Source organism: Manis javanica, chromosome 9 (genome assembly GCF_040802235.1).
Source record: "Manis javanica isolate MJ-LG chromosome 9, MJ_LKY, whole genome shotgun sequence".
Lineage (NCBI taxonomy): Eukaryota > Metazoa > Chordata > Mammalia > Pholidota > Manidae > Manis > Manis javanica.
Window position 1 is genome coordinate 84,271,076 of NC_133164.1, and position 25,638 is coordinate 84,296,713.

Here is a 25,638-nt window from a genome sequence, read left to right on the forward strand (position 1 = left end):
TGTCCATAGTACATTCACAGAGTTAGCAGTCCTACTAGGTGGCGACTTCTGGAATAGGTCAGATGACAACTCAACAGGATTATGAGAAGGGGTTCTTGAGAACATATCATGGAACATATACTGGTAGCAAGAGTTGCACTTTCTAGAAGTGATGCTTTCACCTTTGCCATTGTTCTCAAGAGGTACAAGGAATACTAACATAGAAACCATACCCCAAACTCCATTACGGAGAAGTGTCAGGTTACTTAGGTGTAACAGCTGAGTAATTAAGTTCTTAATTTTTGCCTACGTATTTGGGAAACGCACACACACACATACAGCTTCTGGACACATCAATTCATATGTCTTTTAAGCATACTAATATCTTCCTAAGCAATTTAGCGTTAGCACTTAGAAGAATTGTACCTCCAATAAAGACAATCTAAAGGCATTACCTACCATTTTAAACTCCTGGAAAATAACGTAAAGTTGCCTTGGTCAGAAAAAGAATCTCTCTAGACTGTTATAGACCCTTCAATAAAGCACTTTCCACATAAAAGATTAAATTTTACACTTGACACCTAAAAGAAGAGAAAGAAGTCTGAAATGACACTTGGAAAATTCGACTGACCTGATAAGATCTCTTGCCATTGGTACCTATTGGCTAAAGTAGTAGGTTATCCAGAAAGTTATACCCTAGAATTTGAGAAAACAGAGAAAGTGATAGCATACACTCATTCTTTCAAAACAGATTTTTTTTATCCCTTAGTCCCTAAAATACAACTCCTTCACTAGTACAGGAGTTTCAAGAACCCAGGAAACTGTACGCTGAGCCCAGACTGTAGATAAAACTACATATGTTTATATATATACATTTTTTTAGGGAGAGGGTCTGTAGTTTTCCTGAGATTCTCAACAGAGGCTGTGATTAAAAAACGAACACTGCTCTGGAACCGATCGCCTAACTTCTTCTCCATCCCTGAGGAATGCCTGTTTGACCACGAGGTTGAGTACTGGGAACTCTTGGCCTCAGCTATAATGTTCTCAGAACTGCTTTGCTCATCAAAGCAGCAACAGTGCAGTGCTTTCTGGGGTGTGAATGTAGGATGCAGACTTTCTGAATTCTAGGAGAGCATCATTTCTTGTCTCTGTGCTTATTTACCATGAAATTAGAAAAGCAATGGTGCCTTAAAAGTTTTTTTTTTTTTTAATTGTTCGTAAGGCAGAGGTTTGGTCTGGACACTCTTTGTTCCACACTTTTGACCCACTCTATGAACCTAGGCCACTCCCTTCAGTTTCCCTGCACCTGAATTTCTTTTCTAGAAATGGCTATTGGAATAGTTCATAGCACCTACCATATAGAGATGCTGGGAGAGATCATCAATATGGCATCTGTTGATCCTTGAACTCTTAAGGAAAAATATAAATTGAAACAGAACAGTGACACTAGAAAAAACCCTCTTGCAGAAGAACCACCTGCAAATTGCATAGGATGTTCTCCCATCATGTTCCCATGGCTGTGAGTTAGGGAGGCCAGGAGAGGCTCACTGTGCTGAACACAGCCAGAGCCCCCATAGATAGACAGGCAGATCTCATCAGTGTTCTCCCTGGCTGCTCTTGAACATTGGTGGAAATGGAGAGAAAGAGCAGCATCCACTAATCTAGTTAGATCATAACCGCTGACGAAATGTCTGGGCAATAGCTAGTCTAAACAACATTTACATTCAGCTTAGACGTTGAAGATGAGAGAAAGTGGGGAGCTACTTCTGAGTTGGAGGAACCCATGCCTCCCTGAAGTTTAGCGATTATATGGGCTTGGAGATATCAACTGCCTGATGTCACTGCCATATTTGCTGAGATATTTTATTTTGCATTAACATAATCACTCCAATTATTGGTTCTAGGAGAGAGGGTAGCAGCAAACTCAGGTACCCTTTTATTAGAGACCTGGAAGGCACAGAGAGAAAACCTGAGAATGTGTTAAAAGCTCTGACATACAAGTGCCAGATCTCCTAACCAAGAGAGTTTGCCTTAGCCCACTGAAGCAGCATTTTAAATATTAAAGCTCTGGTACCTTTCTTTCCCCTGCTGCTATTAGATCGCCTCGTCACTGCATGATTAGTTTCAGAGATGATACTTTGATGATAAGGTCAAAGCAGCATCTTAATTTCTCAGTTCATATCCATTTCCTCTTCATAAATGTTTATACATAATTAAGTCATTTTCTTGAGATTTTTGTATGGTTTTAAATGGTCTTGTTTCTTCAGAATGTAATAAAGACTATGGTGCTCCTTTGATCCCTTGGCACAGTAAATTCTCCTATTTTAAGTTCCTATTTCAAAAATATTTTGAAAACCACTAAACATATGCCTTAAACCTACAAATAACAGATATTTTGCTGGAGTAAATCAGCTGCCAGAGAAAAGAGCCTAAGGAAATTTAAGACTGAGAAGAAGGAAAAAATAAAAATATATAAATCTAAAAGTAGGAAATAACCTATTCTGTGTCTTCAGTGTTGATACTATATTGCAGTATCAACTGCAGCTTATGTGAATATATTTTTTAATCAAAATTCCAAATATTTTTGGGGGAATGGTGAGTATTGTCAATATCCTGCATAATGTCTCCTCATTTGTAGACATTGGTCACTATCCCACCTGCATATGCATATTCTATGTGTCAGGATACACACAGACATACACATAAATTATGTCTATTTTATGTCCTCTTAGGTGTCAGTATATTATATTTTACAATTGGTAGTTGTACAGTGTTGCTAGAACAACTGGAGGAGGAAAGATATCAAAATATTAATAGCCAAATTTATAGAGCAGTTATTATATGCCAGGCTATTTATAGGATGCTTAGCTGGGATGTATCATTTAAACTCCACAGTGACTTTAAAAGGGTCTGTATTGTGGTGATTTAATTTTAGAGGTGAAGAATGTGAGGCCCAGAGAGGTTACGTAACTAGAGTGGATGTATACAACTGGTACCTGGGATTAAGCCCAGGTGGTGTGATTCTAACCAGGATATGGGCTGTTTCTGTGTGTGCACCTGCTATTTGCCACCACACCCTCTGTGGCAATTCCGGTGGCCAGCATTCCCCAGACAATGTTCCTATTATTGAGAGAGGACAGTGAACATTAAGGGAGCTGGAAGTTCCAGAGGGCATGCCCATCCCCCTCCACCACCTCCGCCTCTTAGGTAACCACATCATTCATGTAGTAGATTTCCCCAGAATGAGGTCTCCAGACTTTTCTAGAAGAGATTCTACTCTCCACTTCCCTTGAGATTACTTTTAGCAAGCAGGAGTGTCCTGTACTACAGGGGAGAAGGCTTAGCCTGCTCTCAGCACCCTGGGATCTGTCCGTGATCTGCTTTACTCAGACTTGTTCACACAAGAAAACCACTAGTATTCTTCTGAGTGGACAGCTGGGACCAAGAAGAACGCAGAAAAGAGGGAATAACTCTAGTCTCAGCTCTGCTGCCTAGATGTGTTACTAACCTTTCCTGGGGCTCAATTTTGTCATCAGTAATAATAGGGGAGGAAGAGAACTAAAATTCCTTCAGTACTGGTCATTATTAGTGTGCAGTGTATTCTGGTCCTGTATTTACTCTACCTCATGGCCATTTGTGGCAGCCCTGTCCATGTTAGCAGGTGAGGAATATGAGGCACGGAAAGAAGTAAGTGTCTCCAGGGTCATGGTGTGGATCAAAGCATGTCTGTCCCTCTGTCAGTGATGCCTGAGCCTGTGTTTAGTTCTGCATGGGAAGGACTTTGTAACTGGGTTTGACAGCAAATATGGAGTAATGCAAATCAAAGGCATCCCTTAAAGCTTAAAAAGGGTAGTTTTAGAATAAATACAAAGAAGTATTAGTATACACTTGGCACAACTTTGGGACCCTATTAATTTAAATGTAGCAAATGCTAAAATTTTGAGATAGGTTTAAGAACAGTTTAGAGAAAGCAAAGAGTGACGGTTTCCCCTAAAGGGAGTGAAGGACTACTAAGCCTTGAAAAACAACCATACTTTTCCACAAAGTATGCCTGCATTCACCTGTGATGCAGAACCATTGGTTGGAGGCACTTTTGTAGACAACATTTTCAAGTTACAGTACATTTAGAAACTACTTTTGAGAGATGTCAGCTGACTTTCAAAGTTTCGCTCAGGCTCAAATGGCTTAAGTGGTACAAGTGTAAATCAGAACTACCACATGGTCCTGCACTCGCCTTGTGAGGCAAGCCACACTGTATTTTCATATGGCTTCTCCGTGGTGTTTCGCTTATTTGCCTCTGAAGAATGTTGCCTCGTCTAAGAACTTCAGTGACGTGTATAGTGTTGTTGGGATGGATAGGGTTTAAACAACAAGCCAGTTTATCTTGTATATACAATGAAAATTAATTCTTTTTAAAAAAAACATCTTAAAGAGCCAGTGAATTAAATCATTGGAGAAAAACGTTTTTCCACATATTTTGAACTAATTAAGATCATAGAATGTTGGAGCTGCAAAATATCTTAGCTATTCACTTCAATTCCATTCATTTATGAAGAAATCAAATGAGACTCAGGTATGTGAGGTGGCCTCCCTAATGTCACACTTTGTTAGTAGCTGACGTCGGACTAGACTCCAGCTCTCCTGGGTCCAAATACTGTTCCATCATGCTCTGTTATTGTCTAGTAAACCTAGCCAAAGCCACAGGAGAAGTCACTGAGGTTAGCTGGGGGGCCCTCAGAGTGAGTTTGTCTTCCTCATTTTTATAACTGAGAAGAGATTGATGTCTTGCCCAAAGTGACAGGATTGGAACCCAGGTCTTCTTCCCTCACTATCATGCTTTCCCCACAATGCCCTCACTGCCAGACTTTGCAAGAAGCAAGGTACTACCACCATTTCCATTGAGTGGTTTTTCACTCGTTAGAAAAATCTGTCATTACAATTGGTTATCAATATAATTACTCTTTTATTCTTATTTTTCATAGCTGTCCCAGTTAAATCAGAGTTGGCAGTTGAAATTTTGGAGAAAGGCCAGGTCCGGTTTTGGATGCAGGCTGAGAAGCTCTCTGGCAACGCCAAAGTCAGCTACATATTTAATGACAAGGAAATTTTTGAAGGGCCGGTAGGTTTTACACTTTTGAGATTCTTAAACATATTACTGTAGAAAATGCTGCAGAAGACTTATGTGGAGAAGAATGCAGATAAGCTGTTATGAAAACCACTGGGTGTAGGGTGGAGAAGTTTAAATCATTTCACTTGAAAATATAGATTGATTACATCATATTATCCAAACCATTTTTGAGAATGAAAGAGGGGGCTGATAATAATTCTTCTAGGACAACAGTCATACACCAAAAACTGTCCTGGGCAAATCAGGAAGAAGTGTGGTGCCCCTGCAGTCAGAGCTGCTCTCTCGAGAAGGCAACACCCTGCTTGAACTCACATACTCACATCAGACATCCCAGGAGGGACTTGGTTCTTCACAGGGAGGGAATGGCCCCTATCATTCCAACGGCTCAGAAAAAAATGCAATGAAAACATCTTTCATTCGTTTTCTGGTTAAAAATGCAATACGTGCTTATTGTAAAGCTTTAAAGACTCAGAAAAGACAAATCAAAGATTTTTAAACTTCTTGATTTGCATATTGGTACATACTTTGGGTCTTTTCCTATATTTCCATGTACCTATGTCTATTCAAATCTTATTTACATAGGTGATTGTGTATATCTAAATCCACTATTTTCTTTACTTTTAATACAAACATAGTTTCTTTAGCTGGAGTTACAACATTGGCACTTTATTTATCCTTTCTAGGCATCAGTGGAGGCAGGGTTGGGCCAGTACCCATGGTACTGAAGAACTTGCCTCTTACCTGCCCAGTCATGGGTATAAATGGGAGACTAAAAAGACAGGAGAGTCATGGTTTGTGGCCATTATTATCTATCTGTTCTGCTTTCATGAAGATAAGTTTTTAAAACATTTGAGGATTCATTAGTGATGGGGAGAATGAGTAATATAAATAGCAGAACAGCGTGCAGTATATTCCTTTTCCACTTATACAGTAACTGTGCATAGAGCCAGAACAAGTCACATAAGGATCCACTATGGCCCATCTCCTCCCTGTTTCCAAAATGTTCTCATCAACTGCTGGGATCGCCATCTGGCCAGGAGAGAGGAAGGAAAACACGGTTGCATCATTCTCTGCTGCCACAGCCATTGAGGGAAGCCTCGTGCTCACATGGGTGCAGGCACACTCCTCTTCATGTGTTCACACATGCTTGCATTTGCTGCATGTACACACACACACACACACACACACACACACACACACTTTGAACTTGAAGGCTGTTCATTGTCATTGCAATTGGTTCTAATCATACTTTTTCACTGGATGGAAATGACTGTCTGAGGTCAGGTTCCCCAGAAGGGGAGTATGAAATAGAGTTTCTCCTGCAAGTGAACTATGGAGTATTCTCAGGAGAAGGGGTAAGGGAAACAAGTTAGGGCAGGGGAAAGCTAAGGGAAAATGCAGCTTAGGTTGTAGGCTGGTTTCCCACAGGGGAAACTTGGGGGCATGAGTTGCACAGACCTGAGCCTTCATTCTATGACATTTTACAGGAAAACTTCTTTCATTCAAATCCATTAAGAAATTTATGCTTATAAGCCCAGAGACTAAGATTTATCTTTACACTGAAAAAAGAGTTTAGAATGGGGACCTAAAAACCCCTTTTTGACATTTTGTGACTTGGGATAAGAAAGCTTTACTTTAAAAAAATTAAATTTCAAATATTTTAGTCACCAGTTCTGGTCAAGGTCATATATTCTCCCTAATAATTTCCTTTTCCTGGGTAGAAGATTTTGAAACATTGCTCATCTAAAAAAGCATTAACAAGAAATGTTATTAAAATTATGATTCTTGGGAGTTTATGTTTACTTCATCAAGCTATTGTCTTAATATCTACCTTACTGACTTCTCTTTTTCTTTTCACATTGAAGAAATATAAGATGCATATTGACCGAAACACTGGTATAATTGAAATGTTCATGGAAAAGCTACAGGATGAGGATGAGGGAACATATACTTTCCAGATTCAGGATGGGAGAGCAACTGGCCATTCTACTCTTGTTCTCATTGGAGATGGTAAGACTTTTGTGGGTTGTTGACTGAAAGACTCTGCTGCCCCATTCAGTGTAAATAACACAAGGCTCCGAAGCAGTTGTGGTAGGAATTGTTTCTTGATTGGATTCCAGTGTTTGAAATACAATTTTCAGCTAATACTTTCCATAGTGTTTCATTTCATAGAAATGAAAGTTAACTTAAAAGGATGCCAAATTTATCTGTGACCTATAGGCAAGACTGCACTTAAAGTATCTCATATATAAACAAGTACTTACTACTAAAATTCTCTAATGAAGGAGATTACAATGCAACTAAGAGTGTATACGTGTCTCAGAAACAAACTATGATACTATCTTATATGTGTATTTACTTTGAATTACTTAAATTAAGAAAAATATGCAAAAGCAGTGCATGCCAAATCAATTAATCCTACATTATAACTAGACTTATGTCAGCCGCCATAACCACTACAGAAACTACCAATATTTAAAACGTGGCATTTAACAAAGTAGTGGAAAGCCTGGCCAGATCTCTACATTTGCAATATCCGATACTATTTCACTATTTCCTAGTTTTGTGGCATTGAACAAGTTACTTAACCTTTCTTCCTAAGCCTATTATTTCTTCACCTAGGAAAACTGAAAACCAAAAGGGTGGCCATGATTTATGAGTGTAATAATGAACATAAATCACTTAGCACAGTGACTGGCATGTATATTTATACCACTCAACTCAATTTTATACTTCCTGTTTTTCAATATTTAGTTTATAAAAAGCTCCAGAAAGAAGCTGAATTCCAGCGGCAAGAATGGATCAAGAAACAAGGTAAAAATAGGCAGTAAATAAAGAGAAAAGCTTTAACTTCTTGAACAAAATATTCCAAGATTATTTCTATAACACATTAAAGTGAAAATTATTACTTATGTTATAGTAATAATAATAATAATAGTGTTCTGGCAAATAAAAGGTAATTGGAAACATTTATTATTAACTATGTGTCCATTTAAAATATTTAAACACTAAATCTTGAATTTTTAAAATTTCACTTCAAACCATAGTCACCTTAGAATTTAAGAATGAGCTCTGACATTGCATTGTGATTAGTAGAGTGATTACTGATGTCATTAAAATTTTATAGGTCCGCATTTTGCTGAGCATTTGAGCTGGGAAGTGACTGGTGAATGTAATGTACTATTGAAATGCAAGGTAAGAAGTAGATACATTTTAAATGTTTGATATAAATAGAATGTAATAGAAGGAAGATCAATTCTTCATCTCCATCTGAACCAAAATGATGAGTGACACATCCTTACTGATAAATATTATTGTTGTCATTGGTCTTCCCCTTCTTAGTCCAGGTAGAATGAACCTTCCTTTGTCCTCCCAAAGCTCTTTGTTTCATTATTCTACTATTTATGTACATGTAGCGATTTACACATTCCTTATAGTTAATAGAGTATGTGGGGCTAAACATTCAGAGTCATACCATCACAGACCCCACTTGAAACTAGTATACTCAAAAGAATATAGGACAAGAGCCCCAGCTTGCCTGCAAGGCAGCTCCGGGCATTCCTCCCCTGCAGGACTCCACGCCAGGAGCTCCTCCCTTCCCCTTCCGGAAGGTGCAGGAAACACGTGGCTTTACAAATACCTCATGCTCTAAGGAGCCAGTACCTCTTGTAACACTCCCTAGGCAGAGCTGCCAGGGTCCTCACAAGGGACATGCCCAAATTACAAGAGTCGTATACTCAGGGAAGCCCAAAGCTATGGAGTCCCTCCCAATTCAGATGCAGCTTTCTAATCAGGGGTCATCTACCTCAGAAGCAATGTCACCTAGTAGCACAGTTACTTTCTGTAAGTCAGGAAACTAGTTTACAGGATCATAAAGAATGTGTTCTGGTTTCACTGTACAGTTATCAGTGCTGGTTTTTATATTAATTATTAACAAATATTTTAATATTTTAAAACTTGCATAGCCTTGTTTTTAATGAGATTAAATATTTTCTTCATCTGTTTAATACTTGTATCTCTTCTTTAGGGAATTATATGTACACTTGTCCAGTTATTCAGTGGGGTGTTAGGAATTGTTTTCTTGTGTGAAGTCTGTACTTCTTTATACAACTTTAATTACATAAGAAATACATAAATATACTCTTGTTTGCAGAGAATTCAAACATTGTAGATAAAGCTCAAGATCCCTTTAAATGTATGAAGTCATTTAGCCCATTTGAAATTTATGATGAAATATATGTTGGTACAGGATTTAAATAAATTTCCTCAAAATTGCTAAGCAACTAATTTATTAAACCATACTTGATGGATGTTAACTAAACTCACTATGGTGATCATTTCACAATATATACATATATCAAACCATTATGTTATATTCCTTAAACTTATATATTATATGTCTATTATATTTCAGTAAAACTGGGGGAAAAGTTTTCAATTAAAAACATTTTTTAAAGCATACTTCCTGTACATATTTATTTGCAAAGCTTCATTTAGACATATATTGGGTCTTACTCATTATGTTCCTTTGATAAAGCCATTTGTTTTTGTGATATAGGCTATAATGTACTGGGATTTGTTTTCCTACAGTTTTCACATTTTTATTTTTATTTAATTCTGGATGTTAGTATGTATGTATCTATTCTTTCTTTTTTGTCCACCAGATGGTTTTAGGTCAATTTTTACAGCTCGAAATAGAGATGCTGTTGGTTTAGGTTCAGTAGTTTGTGTCAATTTATATCTAAGCTCTATCAATTAAAATAGCTTTCAATTGATTCCTTTAGTAATCTATCTTCTAGCTCTAAGTTCAGTGTTTTTTGTTCTATCCAATGCTACATTAAGAACTGTTTAGTTCCATAAGAGTAGCATTTTCTTATTTCAAGAAGTGTAATTATGGATTTTCTCCTAGGTGGCAAATATTAAGAAGGAGACTCATATTGTGTGGTACAAAGATGAGAGGGAGATATCAGTGGATGAGAAGCATGACTTTAAGGATGGCATATGTACCCTGCTTATAACAGAGGTATGTACTATAAATGTGGAATATATAAATTAGTTTTCTGCACTTCATTCCTCCAAAAAACAGAGTCTAGATCCTGTATTCCTTTGCTGCAGGCATTTTTAATTCCTTAATTCTAACTTCTCCAAAGATTCCTGCCCTGACATCACTCAAAAAGCAAGCTGTAGGGACACAAAAGATTCCCTCACCTTGTGATATGTGTAGATTTATCAGATAGCCAATTAATATTGACTGGACACTGAAACTTTCGCCCTTCTGAGCTACTTTTTTTCACAGATGGGTGAGTGGTAGGGTAGTTAACTGGATCCTTCTTCCTTGGCCCTTAAGCCTCATGGTAACTTGTTCCCAAAGAATACAAAAAGAGACAATCAAACACAGTATTCATTTAAGTAGAGATTTTTATCTACTTTTTATATAAAAGAGCATACTTTCAAATATATGTGATCATTAGTTTTTAATATGAAAGCAGAATAAAGGATAAGGACTTTAGGGACCATAGCCTTAGAAGGTGAATAGTCAGGACTGCTAGCCTGTCGAATTATGATACATAGGTTCATCCATGAACTGTTCATTGCTGACATGCCTAGATGCTTGTTCAGTGTGTGTCTTGATGGCAGTGCTATAAATCACAGGGCCTTCAAAATGCAAACACCATCCTCTGAGGCTACGATAAATTGCAGTATGGTATTCTGTTCCTCCCTTAGTTTTCGAGAAAAGATGCTGGGATTTATGAAGTTATCCTGAAAGATGACAGAGGAAAAGATAAGAGCAGATTGAAACTTGTGGATGAAGGTCAGTCCACCAACTGCTGGGGTCCATTTTGTGTGTTCTAGATACAGGATACCAGAATTTTGAGTGAAGCTAAGCTGACAATTGAAGTCATGCTGACTTTTGGTCCACAGATTTTGTTTTAATTGAAATTCCAGCAGAGTGAACTGTTTAATTCAAAAATACTTCTCTTTAGGGTCCCTAGAAATCAGAATTATACTTCTGATCCTGAGTCTATATCCCACTAGGGGTCTGTTTGCAATAAAAATCACCATTTTTGTTGTAACCCCTGTAAAAAACATTCCAGGATGAAAAACATGAAAAGCATGTCACAAAATAGTCTACTCTTAAAACATGGGCAAGAAAGATTTATATATGAAACTTGAAGCCTCTCATTTACTAATGGAGCAGGAAAACAATGCCTATTTTTCAGAGCCTACTAAGGACATATATATCATGATAAGGAAAACCCACATGTGACCCCCAATCTTCCAGTTTTGTTCCTGAACAAGACCTTTAACAATACTAGTAACCAACAGCAAAAGTCTGACTTTGATTTCACCTTCCTACTCTTAGTGGAGGCAACACTCAATGTGTTTACTGGCAAAAAGTATTAATAGGCTGAGAAATATTAGGGAACCTAGATGTTTAATTCATTATGTATTGATGACACAGATAATAAAACCTCTTGTAATGTAAATGTAAACAAAGGCTTCCTGGGACTTAGGAAGAGACTACTAAAGCTAAGAACCTTCCTGGAAGTCTCACTCTAGCTCTTTCTCCAAAATGCAAATATGGTGACAGTTACAAAGAATGAGAGGGAAGGAATACCAGTTGAGAGCAGGGATCTTTTACAACTCTATAAAAATTGAGTCATTCTCTCAAGGAGCACATATTATCACTTAGTCAGCAAATTCACCTTGCAATGAATGCACTTCACCAAACAGAGTTTTTTTGAGAGCACCTGCTGACTAACAGTTTGAGATTTGCCCTTACATTGAACATTTTTATGCTAAAGCTTTATCTGTGAATCTCTGTCCACAGCCTTTAAAGAACTGATGAGCGAAGTATGTAAAATGATAGGTAAGTTAAGATGTTCTCATCACAACAGTGCTTCATTATTTTCCTGGATGGGTTTACAGTTGCATGAAATATACTGTTTTCTTCTTTCAGCTTTGTCTGCTACAGACCTGAAAATCAAGAGCACAGCTGAGGGTATCCGGCTGTACTCTTTTGTTACTTACTACCTAGAGGATCTGAAAGTTAACTGGTCCCACAAGTAAGTAAATGGTAATTTAATTGCTGTGTGGAAAAGCTTTCTCTATTGGGGGAGGGGTGGGGACCAGGGAACAAGTTGGGGGAAAACCAGTAACCACCCTGTGTTCCTTTCTGGTAAGGAGTCTCCTTACTTCTCAGGTCTAATGCTGGTGAGCTCCCAGGCCATTCTCTTGGTGTGAGGCTAGCACTTTTCCTCAAAACATTCAAAACATTCATGGTGAGGCTAGTGACAGCTTAAGAGCATCTGTCTTTGTGATCTGGGAAGTATCATAACTCAGAGACATCTCTCTAATGTAGCCTCTCCCTCCAGGGGGTCATGCTTGAGCTCTGTATTTCCAGGCATCCAGAGCCAGATTTTTATCCTGTCTTTCTACACACAACAAACCCAGGCTATGGTCTGGAGCAAAATCCCAGCAGTGCGCACCAAGGGGCACCAAATATCCTGTTAGATGAACGGAGGCTGTTCCCCACAGAGGCCCGTGCAGGGGAGTGCACGAGTTTGTCAGCGTTGCTAGCTGCAATGGGCATTCCATGTTTCCTGTCCACCCTTGGGAGGCTTTGGAGGTCCTATGGTGACTCTGGGAATATGTACTAAACTGGATTGCTGCAGAAGTTCTGTTCTAATCCCAGGCCTCCACTGTGAAGTTTCAGAGGGATTCCACTCAAGTTCACCTCTGGGATTCCAAGCACTGAAATAGGTTTTTAAGTCAAATCAGTTCTCCCATTTATACTTTTGACAGGGTCCTTAACTTCTGTGCTTCCTTGAAATTTCCTGAGCTGAAAGAGAATAGCAGCCTGACATAGAAATCTGATGGGACATAGCCACATGCAGTTACCCTTAGAATGCAGCGGACACTCATTCCACAAGTCCTCAGGAGCCCCACTGAGCAGTAGGTCACTGTCGCATTGCAGGGAGGAAGCAGGCTACAATGCTTATGCCTTCCCTTCAGTAGGCATTTACAGTGTGCTGGGCACTGCTCCAAGCCCTTTAGATGTGTGACTTCATTTACCATCTACAACTCTGTGAGGTGGGTACTTCTCACTTTAGTGACAAGGAAGCTCAGGCCAGGGGAGATAACTTGCCTAAGGTCACACAGCTAAGTGGTGGGTGGAGGGCTGCGTGCGCCAAGGCAATCTGGCTCCAGAGCGCCCCTCCTCATGGCACTATCCCTGGCTTCTAACACTCTACCTGTGTTCAAGTCTATACTGAACATTTAACCAGAACTGGATCCCACAAAACATTCATTTTTGTTTTCTTTAAAATGACTTACTATCATGTGGAACAGTGTTTTATTACTATTGTTATTATTAATTTCCTGAGTTCTAAAAAAAAAAGACAGAGAACAAGTGAAATTTCAGTTTGAGCGTTTGAGGTTTCATTCCTTTGTTCTATTTCTTTCAAAGGACATTTTTGGGAAGTAATTATAAATTAAAAGAGAAAATTCTAGGAAATTCCTCTGTGACATCTAGGACATTCTAGTATATCAGTCTGAAGAATAAAAAGATAAATTAGTTGAATCATCCATCAAAAAGTTTTGTATCATCTCCAAAACAATTATATGTTCAAAAAATTAGAACACTGAGTTTTGAGGAAACTGCTATTAGCCTAGCAATTCATAAACCCACATTATTGGCCTAGTCAGCGAAATGAGTCCTTGTGTATCTGTATGACTGTGAAAGATTCAGGAATCAAGGATTGATCCTCTTCACTGTCTTTATGTAAGTATGTACTATAATAGGAAAAACCTTGAAATGGATTTTAGTCATAACTTTGCTCCTATCTTCCTTTGGATCCTAGGCAAGTCATTTAGTTCTCTGAATCTCAGGTTTCTTTCACATAAAATAGGAGCAGAAATACCTGCTCTATTTCATAACACTGATCAACACAGTAAGAGAATGGAATTAATGGCACTTTATAAACCATGAAGTACTTTACAAACTTAAGATACTATAATTCATGTTAGCCAGAAACTAAAGAATTCAAATAGGTTTCTTATGGCAAAGCATAGAGCTGTGTATCTTTCTAAGTCTCCGAGAGACACATACACTGTTTAGGCTAAAGTCTATGGGTACAGATGGGTTCTTTTATTCTACGTTTTATGGCATTTAAATTTTTTAAATATCCATTAAAGAATGTAGTATATATGAAAAATGCTGAATATATATTTGAAAGCTAAAACTTTTCTTGGTGGAGATTTTTGTTTTGCATTTATTTGAAAGCTAAAACTTTTTATGGTGGAGATTTTCATTTTGCTATGTTTTTTAAAGTTCATTTTGTTTATTACAAGCATAATACATGCTTGCTTTAGAAAATATTTTTTAAGATCATGTTACAAATTAGAAAGAGTTTATAGTTTCTATATAATCCATAGTTTCCCTAGCCATAGTATGAATATCTTGGGGTACTTCCTTCCAGTCTTTTCTCTGTGCATAATTGTTACTATAATAATGTAGTGTCGTGTACTGCCTTTTTAAAAAAATTTCCCCACATGTTTACAAAATCTTCATAAAGTTCCATTTAACCTCATCAAGAGTACATATACCTCTACGTTTCTCTTACTTTGTGTATAATAGTAGCATTTCTAGCCTATCAGATCACAAAACAAAGAGTTCTCTTTGCTTTTATTCTCTGGTAAAGAACACAATGCGTGGGTCTGCTTATGACCTACTATAGAATAGAGAGAAGCTCAGATCCAGGGATAGAGAAGGTGCCTCATTTATTTTGGCAACGACTCTACTTATCATTTACTCTTGGCCTTACTACCAAGTGCATATTTACATATGTTTTAAATACCTTTGTAACCCCATATGTCAATAGATGTCAGCCACAGATGATCTCTTTAAGTCTGTTTTTAACTAGCTTGTAAAATCCAATTTATAGCCATACGCTATCGGCATGAAATATGCAGTAATATGTAGTTTGACCTTTTTACTTTAAGATTCCCTTAGTCCTACAACAAAACCCAAGGAAAAGCAAAGATGATTAATACCACCAAGAAGTACAGGTGTTGCAATCTGCCCTGGCCCCCTGACCACTACTGGGAGTGACATGTGCAAACTGTCAGATCCCTACCCCACCCCGACCCTGGGCTTTGGAATCCAAGGTCTGTGATTCAAGGTCCATAATTTCTCTGTAGTAGAACATATGTGGACCCCATGTTATTCAGAAGCCTGTGAAACTTTCTGGTAAGACCTTTGATAAGAAACAAAGTAACGATCAGCTCTGGATGAAAACAAACAATAAGGATGTTTCCTTTGACATGAACAGTGGGACTCCTGTTAAATACACAGACAGAGTTAAGAGTGCAGTCACCGGGGAGCAGATATGGCTGCAAATCAATGAGCCCACCCCAAATGACAAAGGAAAATATGTAATGGAGCTCTTTGATGGCAAAACAGGACACCAGAAGACAGTGGATCTTTCTGGACAAGGTAAATGCATATTCTTCAGATTAGAACTCACTATGGAGGAGAGGGCGTTTTAGAAAGAATGAAGGGTCATCAGAGGTCCGTACATCAGACTATTGAAAGATGATTGGAGATTTTAATAAAGCAGTTTAAATTCAACCATAGTTTGTGAAGTAAAGTGGAGACAATAAATACGGGGTGAAGCACAACTCTTTGAAGATTTCTACAAAGAAGGGCAGATTGATTTACAATCACTTGAGCAAGAACAAACACTGAAAAAGAATAGTTTTATGGTAATTGAAATGTGAGCATGTTTGTTAAGTCCAAAAAACCGGTTAAGTTGGAAGAACTGAAGGTGTGAGTGAAGGAGACTAGCCAATGTAGCAAAGTTCTGCAGAATGGAAGGTGTGAGTTCAAGGCAGGGGTGAAAGTGCTGGCTTTGGAAAGGGGCAGGAATGCTTCTTCAGAAACCAGAGGGAAGTAAGTGTGAATAAGCAAAGGTAAATATTGAGAACAGAAGGAAGTTGGAAAAATTGGATCCTTATGGCTGTAGATTTCTAGGTCATCTGCAGAGAGAATGAGGGTGGGGGACTCTGGAGAGATTAGGGAAGAGAAAAAGCTAATGAGGGATATTGGACAAAAGGTTTCTGCCTTTTCTGTCTCTCCCGCACAACCCACTGCGACTGCAGTGACGCCAAGCTCTTTAAGACAAAGCAGGGGCCAGACCACATAGTGGTAACACCTCACTGTCCAGCCAGGCGGCTGGGATGTGTGGGACCAGTTACTAAGAGGGAAGCTTCTGTGAGGCTCAGGATGCTTATCAGACAACCACTCTTGATTTGAAACCCACCTTTATCCCCACTTTGTCTTTGGCAAAGCTAATCTTTGCCTTTTGTTTTCATGGAAAGTCCCTCACTGAATTCAGATCTTCTAAAATCCAATATTTCACCTTTTCTCCCAAAGTACTTGCTTGTTTTGTTAAGTCCATCAGGTCATAGAGTGAACTCTCAGGCACAGTCCTATTCAAGGTCAGCTTAGTTGCATCTAGACTGATCACACTGACCTCAGAGTGTGAGTTTTAATTGACCCCTGTGTGTTGTCAGTTCTGGGTGAGAAAATTCTAACATCTCCCTTTTTCCCCTAAAGCATATGATGAAGCCTTTGCTGAATTTCAGAGATTAAAGTAAGTACCCTGCCCTTCGCCTGCACTACTTTCTCTGCAGTGCCGTCTGCTGCTCCCCCATCCGAGGGTCCCAGGGGCTTTCATTTTGGTAAATGCAGTGAAAACAGCACTTCCCACTGCTTTGCTGAGCAGCAAAATGTCTCTGCGGCAATGACAGGCAGTCCAGGGTTGCTACTAAAACAAAATTCTTCTCTGTTTGTGTGTTTGTTCGTTTGTCTCAACCACAGACAAGCTGCTGTTGCCGAGAAAAGTAAGTAAACTCCCTTTCCCTTTACTCCTGGTGTAATTTTCAAAGTATGACTTTCATTCTTCTACCATGACTACAGACGGAGGAGAGTGAAAGCCTTTTTTAAAAATCTTAGGTGTTCTACATATGTTTTCATTTTGTCTCTTGAGTACGAATCTCTCCAAGAAGAAAGTCTCAGGTTACACTGTAAGAAAGTTGCCCGGTTCTTGAGCTAACCACCCAGATGTCCTGAGAAATCTCTGAGCTGCAAATCACACAGCAGGTTGTTAATCACTGGCATCGGCCACAGTGTGTCAGAAAAATTCATGTACATTAAAGAAAAGAAGCAATAAGAAACTTTGTAAATTTGGCTTGGGTAAATTGCTGTAACTGGTCCCCCAAGCACTCTTACATTTTCCTGAGAGCTCCTGTAGGATAAAAAAGGCCTTTATTTCACAGTCTGAGTGAATAAACACCAACCTGTTAACTATGTACCCAGAAATGTACTCAACACTAATTTGCCAACTGTTTGCTACACACAGAGCTTTCTGGAAGAACTCACAGATAGGCTCCCAGAAGTCACAGATTAAATTATAATAATTCAGGTTCTTTCTTGGTGTAGCAGAACTTGAAAATTGTTAAGGGTTAAAACTGTAGAGTGGGTCCTGGGCTGGAATGGAAGGGATGAGGAGGAGTGAGTGGTGATACCGACAGTCCATGGCTCCAGGTCATCAGGGTGACAGGCTCACCTTTGACTTGCACTGCCTTCCTCCCTTCTTTCAGCTCTTCCCCTCTCCTGCTCATGCTCTGGGTTTGCCAGGCTGCCGCGAGTGGCAAATAGGGTAGATGCCAGCTGGGGAGAGGTCAGAACGAACAGAGAGCATTCCTGGGTGGTACTGAATATGTCCCCCTGGCTGCTGTACACACAGGCAAAGTCAGTGTCCATAGCAGTTTATGGACACTCCCATTCTTGAACTCTGGTGGGCAAGAAGCCTGCCACTCCCCCCAGTTAATGAGCTCTTTCCTGAGATCTCTGAATCAAAGCACTTCAGAGCTGGAAGAGACCTTAAGCTCTTCTAGGTCCATGTTTTTAAACTTTCATATGCTGTGCAACACTTCATTCAAACAAAATCTTCCACACAGACCCAAAATATAAAATAGGTGAAAGCCAAATTACCTCCACTGAAGCTGAGAGGGATCCTGGCTCTCTGACTCAGTGCCTCTCCTCAGAGGAATCCTGTGGACACTGTGGAGGAGAGTGGAAAATTCACATTCCTGGGTGTAAGACAACCCTCTCCCCATTCTACAGATTAGTAGACTGAGGTCTACACAGTGAAGTGACTTGCCTGTTAGCACATGGCAAATAGTGCAGGGAGCCAGATGGGTACTTGGGCTTACTAGTGTGTAAGGTCAATGGAATAGGCAGGAGAGTGCAGTCAAGACCCCTTCAAAGCTTTAGTTTGACAGTGGAGGAGGGAATTGTAGAAATAGTGAACTAGAATCACATATTTATTGAAGTGGGCCTCAAATTGAGAGGGTGGTGGCCACTCTTTTAGGGCCAGAGAGTGTGCCTTACATGAATCACAGAAAGGCCTCCTTCCCCAGGCCTGAGCAGGTCACATCCAGAGCACATATGTTGGCTGGGGGCAGACTTCAGCTTCCTTCCCATGTGTCATCCCCTCAGCTGCAAGCAAGTCATTGACAGCCACCCTGTACAGCACTACCAGGAAATCCCAGGAGACAAGAAAGGGCAGCTCTCTAGGGAAGGTCTCAAGGAAGCCCACATCTGCACCAGCCTCCAGATCTCCCTGGCAGATAGCCTCTGATTATGCAACCTTTCAGGCCTGTGAAAGAAGCCAGGCTTGGCTTGGAGGCTGTCCAGAGTAATCTGCTCCTCCTCCTCCCGCTGAGCCCCACTGAGCTGCAGAGCGGCCAGAGCTGAAAATAGCTATGGAGATTATAGGGCAGATCTTTGTACAACAAAGTGATGTCAAGCTGATAATTTAGGTACACATAGAGGCACCCACATGCACAAGATGCGAAGGAGGATTAACATTTATAATCACTGGATCCTCTTATTTTGCATATTATAAACAGGTATAAAATGATTGTAAGGAGAAGGAAACTAAATTGGAAAATTAATTCCCTAGAGTGGTTTTCTGAGTGATCGCTGATGCTTACCATCTCAGTGATTAACCAGAAATGCCTGTGCTTGCAGATCGTGCCCGCGTGGTCGGCGGTCTCCCTGATGTGGTCACCATCCAGGAGGGCAAGGTAAGCATGGAGCACTTCTGTCCCCATCACTTCCACAACAGGAATGGGTTCCAGTGCCCCAGATTCTGTTCCTTCTTTTAAGATAACTCCTACCGTCTTCATCTTATGCCCTGGCTGCTGACGTTTGACTTCAGAATAGCCAGACAAAAGTTTCAAAATGCAGTCCTATCTCCAGTTAGTGTTCCATGGGCCAGGCATCAGGATATAAGTTTGTCTGATGTGGGCACATGCAGACTGCTTAGTCTCTTTCCAGAAGTACCCTGTAAACTCATGACAGGTAGAAAATGTCCAATCATAACAATATGATGAATGTAATTGAAGAAAGAAGCAACGTCCAACATCTAAAGGAAAATGGGCTGTCCTATTAAATACCTCACCTTTGAAAGGAAGCAGGCTGCTCCATAAGTTCCTATAAGCTGTTTTAGTTGAAATCTTCTTTCTTTCCGTTTGATTTTAAACCGGTATTTCCTGGCTCCATCACAATCTCTCTGCAAAGCAATGAACATGATTTCTAATCTGAATTCACTTTCTTCATCCATATGTTTCATTAAAACAAATTTAATACGGGTCAGGGGGGTAGGGGTGCTAACAGTGGAATGAAACCTTTTCCACCTCAAAAGGGCAACAAAGACATTCAGTGGTCAAATGAGATGTGTGTGAAGGCTTTAGTGAGAGGCGGGTCTCATCCAGCTGTGCTGCTTTGTGGGCACAAAATAGGAACACTGTTGACTTTAAGCTCAACCACTGCAGGGTTGTTTTGTTTTTAAACCCTGTTTTCCATTTGCCTCATCTAATGAGGCTCAGAATATTCAACTCTCTGAGTCATAGTGAGCATTAAGAAAGAGTATGTATATGAAGTGCTGTGTGATCTATAACTCAAATCTAAAATATGGATAACAGTTTTCCATAACACTTAAGGTATTTGGGAGTATTCTTGGGTTTTGTCAGAAGTTGTAACATCCAAGTAATCACAGCTTCCAAAAACCATATATACCTGGTCCACTTGGATAAGTTTAATGGCAATAGTTTGATTTGCATTTTTCTTGCTGAAATGTGTTTGTAGAATTATTTGTAAGAAATGCAAACTAATCATGGAAAGAAAACAGATTTCTTAACCTACCCTATTTTAAGTGGTACTCTTATAAAAAGAGGTAACAAGTGATCATGTAAGACCCTTCAGAGGAATATTTAGAAGGATATCCCTTTTCCTATATAAAGTGGGCCCTAGTTCTTTTCTTCATAATTTCTGGATTTCAGTAAGAAAAATTATGCAAGAATGGAATTAAAAATGTGAAGTAAATTCAACATCGGACATCAGGAAAATGCAAATTAAAACCACAATGAAATATCATAACACACCTGTCAGAGTTGCTGAAATAAAAAGTAGTGATAAATGCTGGCGAGAATGCAGAGAAACAGCATCACATGTACACTGCTGGTGGAAGTGTAAATCAAAATTGTACAGCCACTCAGGATAACAGTTTGAAATTTTTTTTATTAAGGTATCATAGATATACAATCTTAAGAAGGTTTCACATGAGCAACATTGTGGTTACTACATTCACCCATGTTATCAAGTTACCCCCACACACACCATTGCAGTCACTGTCCATCAATGCAGTAAGATGTTATAGAGTCACTCACTACTTGTCTTCTCTGTGCTATACTGCCTTCCCCTTATCCCCCCTACATTATGTGTGTTAGTCATAATGCCTCTTAATGTCCTTCTCCCTCCCTCCCTCACCCACCCTCCCAAACCCTTCCCTTTGGTAGCCGCTAGTCTCTTTTTGGAGTCTGTGAGTCTGCTGCTGTTTTGTTGCTTCAGTTTTCCTTTGTTGTTGTACTCCACAAATGAGTGAAGTCATCTGGTATTTGTCTTTCACCGCCTGGCTATTTCACAGAGCATAATACCCTCTATCTCCATCCATGTTGTTGCAAATGATAGGATTTGTTTTCTTCTTATGGCTGAATAGTATTCCATTGTGTATATGTACCACATCTTCTTTATCCATTCATCTATTGATGGAAACTTAGGTTACTTCCATATCTTGGCTATTGTAAACAGTTCTGCAATGAACATCTGATAATTAGTGATGTGGAGCATCTTTTCATGTGCCTATTGGCCATCTGAATTTCTTCTTTGAAGAAGTGTCTGGTCATATCCTCCACACATTTTTTAATTGGGTTATTTGCTTTTTGGGTGTCAAGGTGTGTGAGCTCTTTATATATTTTGGATATTAACCCCTTGTCAGATATGTCATTTATGAATATATTCTCCCATACTGTAGGATGCCTTTTTGTTCTGCTGATGGTGTCCTTTGCTGTAAAGAAGGACATTTTTAGTTTAATGTAGTCCCATCTGTTCATTTTTGCTTTTGTTTCCCTTGCCAGAGGAGATGTGTTCAGGAAAAACTAATGTTATATTCAAGAGATTTTTGCCATGTTTTCTACTAAGAGTTTTATGGTTTCATGACTTACATTCAGGTCTTTGATCCATTTCAAGTTTACTTTTGTGAATGGAGTTAGATGGTAATCCGGTTTCATTCTCTTACTTGTAACTGTCCAGTTTTGCCAACACCAGTTGTTGAAGAGGCTGTCTTTTCCCCATTGTATATCCATAGCTCCTTTATCATATATTAATTGGCCATATATGTGTGGGTTTATATCTGGGCTCTCTAGTCTGTTCCATTGGTCTATGGGTCTGTTCTTGTGCCAGTACCAAACTGTCTTGATTACTGTAGCTTTGTAGTAGAGATTGAAGTTGGAGAACATAATCCTCCCAGCTTTATTCTTCCTTCTCAGAATTTCTTTGGCTATTCATGGTCTTTTGTGGTTCCCTATGAATTTTAGAACTATTTGTTCTAGTTCATTGCAGAATGCCATTGGTATTTTTGATAGAGATTGCTTTGAATCTGAAGATATTATTAATTCTTCCTATCCATGAGCACAGGATAGCTTTCCATTTATTTCTTTAATTTCTTTCATGAGTGTCTTGTAGTTTTCAGGGTATAGGTCTTTCAGTTCTTTGGTTAGGCTTATTCCTAGGTATTCCATTCTTTTTGATGCAATTGTAAATGGAGTTGTTTTCCTGATTTCTCTTTCTGCTAGTTCATTGCTAGTATATAGGAATGCAACAGATTTCTGTGTATTAATTTTGAATTCTGCAACTTTGCTGAATTCAGTTATTAGTCCTAATAGTTCTAGGGTGGATTCTTTAGGGTTTTTTATGTACAACATCATGTCATCTGCAAACAGTGACAGTTTAACTTCTTCCTTATTAATATGGGTGCCTTTCATTTCTTTGTGTTGTCTGATTGCCACAGCTAGGACGTCCAAAATTATGTTGTATAAAAGTGGGGAAAATAGGTATCCTTGTCTTGTTCCTGATCTTAGAGGAAAAGCTTTCAGCTTTCACTGTTGTCATATATGGCCTTTATTTTTTTGAGGTACTTACCCTCTAGACCCATTTTCTTGAGAGTTTTTATCATGAATGGGTGTTGAATTCTGTTGAATGCTTTTTCAGCATCTATTGAGATGAAAGCATATGGTTTTTATCCTTCTCTTTGTTAATGTGGTATATGATATTGATTGATTTATGAATATTATGTTCTCCTTGTTTCCCTGGAATAAATCCCCCTTGGTCATGATGGATAATCCTTTTGATGTATTTTTGAATTCAGTTTGCTAATATTTTGTTGAGTATTTTTGCATGTATGTTTATTAGGGATATTGGTCTGTAATTTTCTTTTTTTGTGGTGTCTTTGCCTGGTTTTGGTATTAGAGTGATGCTGGCCTCATAGAATGAGTTTGGAAGTATTCCCTCCTCTTCTACTTTTTGGAAAACTTCTAGGAGAATGGGTATTAGGTCTTCTCTAAATGTTTGATAAAATTCAGCAGTGAACAGTTTGGCAGTTTCTTAAAAGATGAAACGTATTTATGATATGACTCAGCAGTTGCACTCCTGGGCAAAAATAAAAATGTATGTTCACATAAAAACCTGTACACACATGTTCATAGCAGCCTCATGTATAATAGCCCAAAACTGGAAACAGCACAGATGACCTTCAGAGGTATATAGGTACCATGGCACACTACTCAGCAATAAAAAAGGACAAACTAGTGATCCCTGCAATAACTTGGATGAATCTACAAGGAATTATGCTGAGTGAAAACAGCAATCCCAAAAGGTTACATACTGTGTGATGCTATTTGTATAATGTTTGGGAAATTACAAAGTTATAGAAATGGAAAACAAATCAGCAGGAGTTAGGAATTAGGTTGGTGTGGGGTGGGGGACAGTTATAAAGGGAAACACAGGAGATTCTTGTGGTCATGGAAACATTCTGTATCTTGACTGAGTTGGGGGATACATGAAACTAGACAGGTGATAGAACTGAACAGAACTGAACACAAATGAGTACAAGTAAACCTGGGGAAATCTACATAAGAATGGCTGGTATTGGTGTCAATGCCCTCATTGTAGTATTATCCTACAGCTTTGTAAAATGTTACTGTTGGAGGAAACAGTACACAGGATCACTCTATTATTTTTTGCACTGAATTTACAACTATCTAAATAATTTCTCAGCCAAAAAGTAAAGTAAAGTAAAACTATAGGCCTAAACATTGATCTTTTAAAATAAGAGGATTTTAGCACAGAAGGTAATATAATAAAATATTAGGAAATAGGAGTACATTTTGATAGAGTACCTTTGCAACTGCAGCAGATTGGATGGTACTTGGGAGAAAGAAAATGGAGAAGATGGGATTTGAAAATTAGTCACATTATCTGAAACAGCTGTTAGGATTTTGCTGCTGAGCTCTGTGAGGCAGATGAAGTGCACAAGTCAGCAGGTGGTGATTATGGCAATAAGGAAATCCCTCTACTGAGACAGAGTCAGAATGGCACCTTAGAACAGAAGGCATCTGTGTGTTTACGAAAGTGGCAGTGGAGATGGGAATGGGAACCACGCTCCTCTGTGTGATTGGATGGTAGGCGTTCCTGATCCAGGGAGCTGACACCCTAGAGACACCTACTCAGGTTTGGTTTCAAACTCCCTCACACAGGCACATTACACATGACCACCTTAAGCCCTGGTTGGAAGGGCTATATTTGTTCTACATGGGTCATACTGGACCACCAGACCATTCTTGGATTATTACATCTGACGAATCTCCTTCCTTCTCATAAAACCTGTTTTGCAGGCACTTAATCTCACTTGCATCGTGTGGGGCGACCCAACTCCAGAGGTCTCATGGCTGAAGAATGAGAAGCCCCTGGCTTCAGATAGCCACTGCAGTCTCAAGTTCGAGTCCGGCAAGACTGCCTACTTGAGCATCAGCGGCGTGAGCACCTTCGACTCCGGCAAATACGGGCTGGTTGTGAAGAACAAGTACGGCTCAGAGATAAGCGACTTCACTATCAGTGTGTTCATACCGGAGGAAGAGGCGAGAATGACCTCTGAGAAGGCACAGCCAGGCACCAAGAAGTCCAAGTGACCAGGGTCACTGGGAGGGCGTGTGAGAGGAGCCACACTGAGCTGCCTCGGGCACCTGTGTGCATCTGGTTTGGGGGAAGTGCAGGGACATCTTCGTGCTTTCCACTCCCTATTTTTGTGTTGGCATGGGGAAATACTGTGAAATCTTTTATTCATATAGAAAAGCACCAACTAACAACATTTTAATAGTTTTTCTTTATCTACGAATTATGTGTTAAGAAAATAACACTGGTAGCACAAATATTAGGAAACAGTTTTAAGGAAAAGACCAGAATAAAGTTACAGGGATGTTGAATGATGGTCAGAGAGCAGATGGATGTGCTGGAGCAGTTTGGGCTTGGCTAGACCCTTACCAGTAATCTCGTGGGTTGCAGTCATTCTTCAGCACCTGGTGCAGATGGAGACAAGGTGTTAAGCGAAGCAGTATATTCTGTGTGTTGTTACCATAGTGATGTGCGTCTGTTGGCAGCCTGTGATTTGGGGCCTCCTTGGCATTAATAAACAGTCCTCACACCTCTCCTCTTCCCGCCAGTGTCTCTCTCTTCCTGAATGTTTGGCTGCCCAGTTCGGTGCCCTCCGCTGCATCTCTCTCTCTGCCTTTCTTGTCGCTCATCTTCTGATTTGTATTCCTCTGGATAAGGCAGCGCCTTCACAGCATGATGAGGTATGCAGTCCGAGGTCGGGAGAGCTTGAGAGGTGTGACTTGATGTCACTGTCACTGCTAACTCGCTGTGCTGTCAAGTCGATTCCACCACTAAGATGAATTCCATTATTCCAAAATAATGGAATGGAATGTGTCAGTTATGGATAATAATACGGTGTGGGGTGTTAGTGACAGAATTGGTAATGAAAGGCCCACAGCTAAGAAAAAAGGAT

At 39.5% G+C, this 25,638-nt stretch overlaps 1 protein-coding gene and 1 long non-coding RNA gene across 4 annotated transcripts in view; one reads left to right on the top strand and one right to left on the bottom strand.

The window, feature by feature from the left end:
- The window catches only part of MYOM1 (myomesin 1), a 141,319-nt gene extending 116,039 nt beyond the window's left edge, over positions 1–25,280 (top strand). Inside the window, exons 25-37 of the mRNA XM_037018322.2 lie at positions 4,962–5,098; positions 6,973–7,117; positions 7,862–7,921; positions 8,235–8,302; positions 10,017–10,130; positions 10,832–10,919; positions 11,940–11,978; positions 12,069–12,174; positions 15,442–15,605; positions 16,728–16,764; positions 16,992–17,014; positions 19,209–19,264; positions 24,470–25,280. Coding sequence (XP_036874217.2) covers positions 4,962–5,098; positions 6,973–7,117; positions 7,862–7,921; positions 8,235–8,302; positions 10,017–10,130; positions 10,832–10,919; positions 11,940–11,978; positions 12,069–12,174; positions 15,442–15,605; positions 16,728–16,764; positions 16,992–17,014; positions 19,209–19,264; positions 24,470–24,763 — 1,331 coding nt within the window. The 3' untranslated portion in view covers positions 24,764–25,280. The remainder of the gene's footprint in view (positions 1–4,961; positions 5,099–6,972; positions 7,118–7,861; positions 7,922–8,234; positions 8,303–10,016; positions 10,131–10,831; positions 10,920–11,939; positions 11,979–12,068; positions 12,175–15,441; positions 15,606–16,727; positions 16,765–16,991; positions 17,015–19,208; positions 19,265–24,469) is intronic.
- Positions 14–19,934, bottom strand: LOC118972386 (uncharacterized). Of its 3 annotated transcripts, none has more exons than XR_012121163.1 (4): positions 19,172–19,934; positions 18,168–18,236; positions 17,740–17,843; positions 14–675 (listed from the first exon to the last, which is right to left on the bottom strand). It is a non-coding gene; the product is annotated as an uncharacterized lncRNA (long non-coding RNA). The 3 variants fall into 3 exon arrangements; XR_012121164.1 differs by lacking the exon at positions 14–675 and having other exon boundaries at positions 17,023–17,843; positions 19,172–19,524; positions 19,642–19,932; XR_005061331.2 differs by lacking the exon at positions 14–675 and having other exon boundaries at positions 17,023–17,843; positions 19,172–19,929.
- Positions 25,281–25,638: the final 358 nt, after the last annotated feature.